A 10,020-nucleotide genomic window follows, 5' to 3' on the forward strand; every position below is an offset into this window, starting at 1 on the left:
TTTGCATCCCCGTTCGCTTATTTGCGTACACATCACTTCCACGTAGTTGACAGCGTATACATGTGTACTCGAGCACACATTTGTAAATATATTTTCTGTGCCTGCGATTAATTTTCATTTTCTGTCGTATTTTACCTTTGGTTGGAAAATAAAGGAAAAGGAAATGAACATTCATGTGCACAAATATTTGCCATGAAGAAATCATTTGTTCTGTTTTGTGACGCGGATTTTGCATTCGAAAAGGAGTAAGAAAAAAAAAAAAAAAAAAAAAACGCAGGAAGGGAGAAAGAGGAAGAAAGGAGGAAGTGGGAAGAGGAAGAAAAGGAAAAGTCAAAACGGGCGAAGTGGAAATTGTGAAGAAAGTCAGTCGAAGGAGCGCAGGATAAGGGGGTAAGCGGATAAATAGATAAAGGAGCTTCAGGGGAAAAAACGCAAGTAAGAAAAAAGCTAGGCCCCCCCAAAGAAACGGCTTGGCAGAGCAGCTAAATTGTGGCTAAATAGCAGGATGATAGTAGCGAAGGAGCTGGGGAGTAGCCAAGGAGTGAATCACCAACTGGGCCAACCAAGTAGACCATCAAGTTGGACGCAGAGCATGTGCCAAAAAATAGGCAAAGACATGAGCCAGCAGAATTGCTCAGAAGGGACTGCCGAGAGATAGACACCGTTTTCTGTTCTTTCCTTCTTTTTGCAGGATGATTTTTATTTTTTCCCATCTCCATGAGTGACTCCCTGAACGGATTTTTGTGGTCCTAAGGGACGTACATTTTCACACCTCTTTCTTTATTAATTTCTTCCCCCCCCCCGGTGCGAGCACGTATGTGTGAGTTACGATATATGTACGCACATTTGTGTAATGTTGTTTCTTTTCCTCTGTTTATATTACCCTCCCTCCGTGAGATTCCTCCTCGGAGTTTTTTCTATTATCTATTTTTACGTAAACGCACAACACCATCAGCATTGTTTGATCGCTTTTTTTTTTTTTTTTTTTTTTTTTTGCGTTCTTGCCCCCTGACGAATCAGTAGCAGCAGTGGGGGAATAGGACGCGCCAGAAGAAGAGACATGGCAAGTGGCCCCTCCAGAAGTAGTCATTCTTCTCATGCATGAATGCACCCCATTTCTGAAGCAGAAAAAATGAAGAATGAGGAAATTTATGACCATTCACGAAATGCCCCCAATGGAGATCCATGCATTAAAACGGAGGTGAAAGACGATAAGGATGATTCAAACATGATCGGAGTTCGATACGATTACATAGGTAAGGAAAACAGGAGTAGGGGCTACGATTCGGATGATGTGAAGAGCCGAAGCTTTGATGTAGACAGCAGTTTTAACAAGCTAGCATCCACAATAGAAAGTGAAATTAACCTGAACGAGGAATACGAATATGGATACGATAATGAAGTTTTGGTTAACCCGGAAATACAAATCATTTCGAAAATCCTGAAAAGTAAAAATATGAGTTGTTTGGAAAATGGTTCTCCTGAGAATGATTTGGTGGATACGAATCTGCTGATAATAGAGGGACACGAACGGGTAGACAGTAATCACAGTGGAAGTTTTAAAAGTGCCGACAATTTAAACACAGAAAATAAGCTAAACAGTGACGACACCGAGAAGGTGGGTGATATCAGAAGCGGCAGCAGAAGTTTCGAAGCTAATGAAGTCCATAGAGAGAACATTAAAGCGGGTTCTTCCCACACATTGAAGGAGTCCAATATGGATGGGGAGGGAAGACATACCTACCTCAGTGCCCAACTTGGTTACGTTTATGATGAATCAGTTTCAAATCAGGATTATGGAAAAATGCAGTATAAAGAGATGAGGGAAGGTGGGAAGGAGTACCTCCATTTTGATAAAAGAGAGAAAGATGATGAGCAGGACCTGAGTGGATGTAGAGGGGTCGACTCCCCTTTTGATGCAGTAGAATCGGATATAAATTTTTACGATCAACAGGGCTTACCGTTGGGAATGCGGGACGGGAATCGCCTCGACCGGGGGGGGGCCAGAAATGAGGGCGAAAGTGAGAGCAGAAGTGAGACCCAGAAGGACTATCACGACGCATCGTGCGCAGCCATCCCCCCCGTTACTCCTCAAAACACCCTGGATTACGAAGACGACCAAAGTCACTACAAAAATTCTGAAACACAGAAAAGTGTAGACAAGTCTGAGCAGCCAATTTCAGACACACTCTTCTCCCACAGAAATGAAAAAGGTGAAAAAAAAAGTCTCCAAAATTTCGAATCGAATGTGGTTAACACAAATGGTCCAACAGGAATCATTGCCAAAGAGAATCCAACAGAGACACAAGTGCCCCATGATCGCAGTAACAATAGTGGGTTATACGGAGACGGCAATAACGCAAGTCTCAGTGGCACCCCCTGTGCAAACGATCCACGAGGTGCAGATAAAGATGGCAATGAAAAAGAAGCTCTAGATGATGTTACGTGGTACGGTCACAAAAACGACAAGGAGGGCTCCAGCGCGGGGGGCCAACAAGGCAAAGCAAACATAGACATAGCTGCTGTGGATAAAGAAAGTGAACGCATAAAGGGGAAGCGGTCGAATGAGGGAAGTCCTCCTCCTACTGGTGCCGAAAATGACGACAGGGGAGGCACAACTGGAAAGGAGGGCACTGTGGAAAGTGATAGTGGTGACCAGAACGAAGGTCCAAATAAGGCAACCATCTCCCTTGTGGAGATAGATAAATCAAATGAGGGCGTCGGAAATGGCCATCTCGAATATGTCGGAGTGGAAACGGGAAAAGAGCTCCGAACCAGTGAAGAAAAAGTAGTTCATGAGAAGAGCTTGAAAAATTTCGCAGATGAAAAGGGAACAGAGAATGGAGAAAATTATGGGGAGAAGACTGGCGAAGATGTGCTGGTGAAGGAAACTATGCGTAGTGCCATTCCGAGCGAAAGAAGTAATGAAAAAGAGTTTTACAATGGCATCAGTGTTGCTGCTCCGGTGAAGGTGGAAAACGATTTGAGCGTGACGCGGATGAAATCCTCCAGCGATGATGCAGGGAACGTGAGAGTGTACGATTCGAACGTGACTAGTGTGAATATCCCCCCGAAGAAGGGCAGCAGGGGGGGGAGCGTCAATGGCAGCGGTCATGACGACGGTGAGGATGGTACCACCAAGCAGGAGCAGAAAGGAATGGAAGGCCCAAGTGCCGAACTCGTGAGGAGTAAGGACAACCTAAACGAATTCGAAGTGACAAAGTTGAACAACACAGACGAGAAGGATAACAGGGACAGTCAGTACGCCTACATCAAGGCAAGCAACACCATGGATGACACAATGAATAGCACGGTAAATGAAAACGCAAATGAATACGAATTGGTGGAGGCTGACAGTGAAGTGAAAAACGAAAAGGAACACCCCCAAATTGAATCGGACAATGTCCAAATGGAAAGTGCCTACCACACAGTGGCCAATAATAATAAAAGACGAAGAGATAGTTTCACCAACGAGGAAATGAACAAGGAAAGAAAATTAAACAGTCTGAATGTATCGCTCTATGGACCTTCCTATGGACCTCCCTATGCATCCTCTTATGCATCCCCTAGGGAGAATCCAAATAAAACTTTCATCGAACATGCACCTGAAGAATCATATGAGGAACAGAAGGAAGAAAAGACAAGCTACGAAAGTTGTGACAAAGGTCAACAATATGTTAACCCCCAACAAGAGAATCAAAACAACCCGGGGGGAAATTTTGTAAGTTATTCGAAGGAGAACCTTGGGGGGGTTATTTTCGTGAACAGAGATAACATGAATAATGATTCCTCATATGACAATGGAAAGTCCTTTACCAATCATAGAACATTTGAGATATCAAATGTAGTGGAAAAAGTTGTCCAGGAGAATGTGGACACTAACGGTGCATATGTACCAACTCAGCCACAACCCAATGTTGATGATTCAGATCCGAATTGTAAAGCAAATAGAATCCATAATGTTAATGACGTCGAAACTGAGAATAACGCAAATGGTTATTCGCAGCACATTCAAGTGTCAGCCAAGAGTGTGAAGGATAACTGTGATGAAGATGCAGATATGGAAAATGAAAATAATAACCTGTCCGATGATTGCAAGAATTCTAGTGATGATAACACGGAGAAAAAAGACTCCACTCAATTTGATGTAAATGACAAGAAGAAGATTAAACCGGACAGTGAGACATTATTGCCAATAGCGAATATAAGCAGAATTATGAAAAGAATTTTGCCAGCATCTGCTAAGGTGGCCAAGGAAAGTAAAGACATAATACGAGAATGCGTCACGGAGTTTATACAGTTCCTGACCAGCGAGGTAAGGATGAGCTGCGGGCAGACACATGCGTGGAGAAGCGGTCTGAATTTGCTTCAACGCGGGTGAAGAGATTATATATTTTTTTTTTAAACTTTATTTTACTTTATTTTTATACTTTATTTTACTTTATTTTTATACTTTATTCTTTTTTATTTTATTTCTTTTTGACAGGCCAGCGACAGGTGCCTGAGGGAGAGGAGAAAGACCATCAGCGATGAGGACATCTTGTTTTCCATGGAGAAGTTGGGTAGGCCTCCACTGCGTAGTTTTGGTGAAGCTACAGCGAAGTTGCAGCGAAGTTGCAGCGCGGATTTATCGCAACGTTGCCGTGACGGTCTTCTTTTTAGCCGCACCCACACAAGCATATGCGGTTACTTCTTCACCAGGATGTGTAGACCAATTTGTGTGGAGGCACCTCTCTGCATTCGCCACACCGCCCTTCATCGCCGCCCCTCTTAGGATTTAACGACTACGTTGAACCTCTTTATGAGTACCTCACCAAGTGGAAGCAAGTAAGGGAGAGACCTGACCAAAAGGGAAAAATCGCCAAATGACCAAAATGAGCGCCGAGCGACAGATGTTGGAGGAGAAATACATACCTTCTTGGAGCAAAAAGTGGCGAAAGCTATCGTCTTGGCGCAAAACGTTGCAGAAAAAACCCTCTAGAGGCGAAATTCTGATAGAAAAAAAATAAAAAAAAAACTACCTCCTTACAGCTCAAAGGAATGAACAACTCCAACAACTGCCAAGAGAAGAAATGTGAAGATCCGAAGCCCTCGCTTGAGGAAAACACCACAATGAAGAAGAGCCTAAGCGACGTTAACATGAACAACAATGCAATTATGGGAAAAGGGGCAGACAATGTCATCCTCACGAGGGACACCGACCATTTGATGAACACTATGTATAGAAACCCGAACGAAATGTTTGAAAACAATATAAATCACATGTATTAAAATTTGAGTGAGAAAATATTACGCCAACAGGTTTTAATTTTTTATGAATATATCCATGCGGAAGTGTGCATATGTGCACCTTACATGTTTTTTCTTTTATTTTTTCTTTTATTTTATTCTTTTTAATTTTTGTTTGTTAACGATACTGATGTGTCTATTGATTGATTTAAAGAGTGACAAAGTGGAGTGAAGCCAATGGGGGAAGATGCGGATGGTAGGCAACTCGCATGGAAGAGGTAACTCGTGCGGTTTGTTTCTCCCCCGTTTGGAGTTTCTCCTTTTGATGCCTTTTTGTTTTGTTTTATTTTGTCTCGGCCACGTGTGGTCCTTTTTGAATAGGATGGAAGAAGATGGTTCTTGCGCGTGCATGTGTATGGGTATACGCTTACCCCTCGCGTGCACCTTTTTTCCTCTCATTTTAAGACAACGCAATGTGATACACTTTTTTGTAAACACTTTTATTAACTTCTCTCACCCCCTCGACATTTGAACTTGACTACAACTTTTCAACCTCATGCAAGGAGGTCGGTCATGCGCGCCAACTGGGGGGATTAAACGGATAGACTCGTTGAAGGAAGCAAAAAAAAAAAAAAAAAAAAAAAAAAAAAAAAAAAAAAAAAAAAAAAAAAAAAAAAAAAAAAAAAAAGAAAAAAAAAATTCCCCGTGTGCAATTCCTATTGCCAATCATGTGCATGGGAAAAATTAGACAAAGTGGTGTGCGAATATTTCAAAAGGGAGTAGTAATGTTGATTAAAAATGAAAAGGTAGTTAAAGTTTAATAAGGAGGAAATGCCCAATTGGGGAAGATACATTGGGAGTAGCCAAATGGGATTCATCGCGTGGTGAAGAGAGTATAACGTTGGAAGGGCAACTGATGTTATGCAATTTAAATGGCTTTTCCTTTTCTCTCTTTTGTTTGGCTAGGTGCCTACCTCCCCGTGTGCCACTTTTTTTCCGTTTATTCTTCGATACAGGGAAACTATGTCCCGATCGAGCCCTTTTAAACGCGCGTCGTCCTCGCCCGTATGATCACCCAACTCTGACTGTGGTGGGGGGGAAAATTCGCACGATTTTTTAAATTCATCATAATTGTAATTTGTAATGTTGAGCGTTTTTTTCCCGTTCCTCAGCACGACGCTGTATTTTTTTTGGTACACATTTTGAAGAATATTTGCTAACGTGTCAATGTTTGTAAATAGGGAGATATTTTGAAAATTTAATTTGATTAGCATTTTTATTTTTTCACTCAGTTTATTTAACTCCATTTGGAATAGCTCATCGATATCTGCCTGCGTTCGTTTTATGTCATTTGTGCATTTGGTCGGATTATCATCGGTAGGGGAAGGAATGGAAGTGGCAGACAACACGGTCGACGTATCCATGTCGAGTGTAGCCATGTGTTCATTTTTATTAATTTCGTTAGGACTACTTTGTCCCACGTCGCTAGGGCATAGGGGGGTGGTACTTCCCCCTTCGTTCACAAAATTTTGTTCTTCCTCTTGGACAACAAGGGAAGTATATTGTTCCCCGCCCTGAATCTCCGTGGAATGTAACCCATCGGGAACATTTAAACTGAGCTGACCTGTTATCTCCGCTAGGACATGTTTGTGTCTAGGAAGTTCACCCTGAGAATACTCTCTCAGGTTTATTGCTTTAACTCCCTTTGCATGAATAAGACGATTTAAATGCTCCTTGTTTATGAGTAATTCTTTTTTTTTTTTTTTCAAAATTTTTTTGAAATAATTTTTATTTCTGAGCAACTCTTCCTGGTTGTTTTGCTCAAATTTTATCATTTTCATTAAATTGTTTGCTACAGAATTTTTCTGTTTAACTAAGTCATTGTATTTCTTTTTAATGATGTGAGTGAATAGGAGTAGCAGTTTGTTCATCATTGCATCAGATTTGTTATTTGGTGCTCTGTATTTGTTCCTTCTTTTGTTGTAAGCGACTGCATCCAAATGGTACAGGTCACTGTTTTTATTTTCTTGAGCTAAGAAATGATAATTTTCACCATTGGAATCGAAAATTTCGTAGGAGTTTTCGTCGGAAGAGTAATTACTTCTGGCTCTGTCTGACTGGGATGAACATTTGGCTACTTTATTTTTTTTTATTTTCTGTTTTATCATTTTGCACCTCTTTGCGAATATTAAGCTGTTTATAAAGTCTTCTATTTTGTGGCTGTTCAGGTTTAGGCAGATCAGGATATATGTGAAGGAGTTCCCATTGAGACTGTTCTGAGGGAGAGTGTGTGGGGGGAAGCATGGGGAAGGATAAAAGGGGCGTGTGCACTTGTGGGGGGTAAGGAAATCGCAAAGGAGAAGCAGCACTACACCAAGGTGATGCTACAAATAGGAATTATTCGCTGATCTTAACGAGACACGAATGACAACTTCCCCTTCTTTTAAGAAAATGTTTTCCTTTTTTTTTTTTTTTTTTTTTGAAGACAGTACTTTCAGTAATCTCGTCAACTTGGAGTCCCTATACGGAATGTGCACAGTAGGAACACAACAGTCTTCACTTTTTAATTCGTCCGTTGTCTTTGCTTTGTCCAGATTTTTCCCGATTTTGTTTTGGGTGCTTAGCGCAATTATTACTCGGTTCAGGACAGACAAGGTGTTGTTGATGTTTATGAGCTCCTTCTTGTTGACCATCCTTTCAGGGGAAAAAAAACGGGCGTACATTTATCGGGGGGGAGAAGTGCGTGGGTTGCTACATATTCAAATGAGACTTTCTTTACAAGAGCACCCTTTTTCTCCTTTTTCAGTAAGTCTAACTCTATGTCGTTAAATTTTTCTGATCCAGCCAAATCGATGTAGTTTATCTGCGATATGAGCTCTTTTTCTCTGAAAGATGGGGAAGCAGGGGAGGTGTGCACATCAAAGTTCAGTTATCGCTTTGGCATGAAAATGTACACCCAGTTAAAGATGCTTCCGTAAAGTGGTGAAAAAAAGTGCACCTCGGAACTGCCATTAGGGGCGTCCTTACTTGGCGACTCGGTGCTGGTAAACAGTTAGCAGACAATGAGATCTGGAGGATACCAAATTTTTTCTGGTGGCGTGCGTTTTCCTGTACTTAAAGCATAGGTTTATAATATTCTTGACCTGAGGAAGGTGAACAGGGGGTGGTGGAAGTGCGTTCAAGAGGAAATGACTACATGGATGTGTGCATGTGCCACATAACAAAACTATTTAGAACTCATTTTAATGAGGACCCTACACTTACATCTTCAATGTTCTCTATGGGCAGCAGCGTGATGTTTTCCACATACGTCTGCAATTGTAGTGGGGGGGGTACAGGGAATGACTTTTTTTTTTTATTTCTTTTTTTTTTTTTCAATTTTTTTTAATTTCCTTTCAAATTTTTTCTCCTTTTTTTTTTTTTTCTTTTTTTTTTCCTTTCATCTCTTTCCTTTTAACATTCCCCTTTTCGTCTTCTCTAATTATGTTATCACGAAACTGTGAGTAATACTTGATGGTTTCATCGGTGGTCGTGGCCAACTGCGACAGTTGGAATATCTTTCCTGAAGGAGGAAGGGGATAGAAGAAAACGAATCAGCAGGGTTGATGAGTGTGTATTTTTCTCGCGGCAGTGTTTATGTCTGTTTTTCCGTGCATAGGTCCTTATTGGTTTATGTGGGCAGATGTGATAAAGAATGGACCTTACCCAAATCCCTGATTTTTTCGAGGTATATCTCCACTATGGACACGGAGATTTCAGTGCTCTGAGTGGAGTCAAAAGGGAAGGAATGGATAGGCAGAGGAAGAAGTGGCATCAGCACTTGTTTGAACAATCATAGATATGAGTCCATGCATATGCGCATGCGGTTTGACGGAGCTGGTGCTTTTTTCAACGTGCCTTGTTCACTTTTTGCAACTGGAAAAAGTAGCTGAGCGACAAGTAAATGAGTCCGTGGTTCTTCGTGTCCTCCGAGTCGATCCTGTCCCCATAGAGGGTGTACGTCTTCCCGCTGTTGGTGTTTCCATATGCCAAGATAGAGCTGTTGTACCCGTCTTGTGCAGGGGGGTGAGACAGCGGTGAGAAGGAGCATCTTAAATACAGGTGTAGCGAATGGAGGTATCCACATATGCCCAATTAATACAACAGAAGAGCAACGCACTGCAGTAGAAGCGAACGCGCACTTACTGATGAAGTTGTTAATCAGATTCTTCCCGATCAACTCAAATACATCACTCTGCTGAACGTCGACATCGAAAATGTAATTGAAATTGAACGTCCTGGTCTTGAGCTCGCTGGTATCATTGTAACTTTTTTTTTTTTCAAACAAGTGCAACTGGTTATTGTTAACTTCGTATATGGCACAGTCTTCGCTTTTTAACTTGGACAGATTTTCCACGTTAGGCTTAATGCGCAAAAACACCTTGATGTGATCGTTCATGTTTAGGTGTGCATTTGTCTGTATGATGTTTTGGGGGGGCTCTGTGAGGGGCTCATTTGGGGTGACTGCATTGAGCGGAGGGCGCTAATGGCTAAGCGGCAGGCGCTAAGTGGTGTGCACACATGCGATGAAACATGTGCAGTTGCTTAAGAACGCAGATGTACTTATGTGTAAACAAAAGTGTATCCCCCGAGAGCGCACCATCCGTGGGGATGCCCCTAACTAGAGAGTGCATCAAAAATGCCTCATAAATTTGCCAGACAATGAAGAGTAACAAGGTTTACACGGATTTTTTGGAAAGTCCATTTGCTTTGCCAAGAGAGTGCTTCCCCCCGAGGATAATTTTACTACTG

General features: G+C 41.7%; 2 protein-coding genes across 2 annotated transcripts; one reads left to right on the forward strand and one right to left on the reverse strand.

Annotated features, from left to right (window-relative positions):
- Nucleotides 1-1,132: 1,132 nt before the first annotated feature.
- On the forward strand, nt 1,133-5,271 carry C922_02459 (hypothetical protein; the record flags this gene model as incomplete). The annotated part of the gene is made up of 4 exons (XM_008818058.1): nt 1,133-4,315; nt 4,487-4,562; nt 4,775-4,827; nt 5,032-5,271. 4 exons carry the CDS (start codon nt 1,133-1,135, stop codon nt 5,269-5,271), a joined length of 3,552 nt encoding a protein of 1,183 aa, XP_008816280.1.
- A 920-nt stretch (nt 5,272-6,191) lies between these two features.
- On the reverse strand, nt 6,192-9,667 carry C922_02460 (hypothetical protein; the record flags this gene model as incomplete). The annotated part of the gene is made up of 9 exons (XM_008818059.1): nt 6,192-7,505; nt 7,722-7,923; nt 8,046-8,114; nt 8,257-8,372; nt 8,494-8,541; nt 8,688-8,786; nt 8,930-8,992; nt 9,136-9,281; nt 9,415-9,667. 9 exons carry the CDS (start codon nt 9,665-9,667, stop codon nt 6,192-6,194), a joined length of 2,310 nt encoding a protein of 769 aa, XP_008816281.1.
- Nucleotides 9,668-10,020: the final 353 nt, after the last annotated feature.

The sequence above is a fragment of the Plasmodium inui genome, assembly GCF_000524495.1.
Source record: "Plasmodium inui San Antonio 1 unplaced genomic scaffold supercont1.8, whole genome shotgun sequence".
Taxonomy (NCBI): Eukaryota; Apicomplexa; class Aconoidasida; order Haemosporida; family Plasmodiidae; genus Plasmodium; species Plasmodium inui.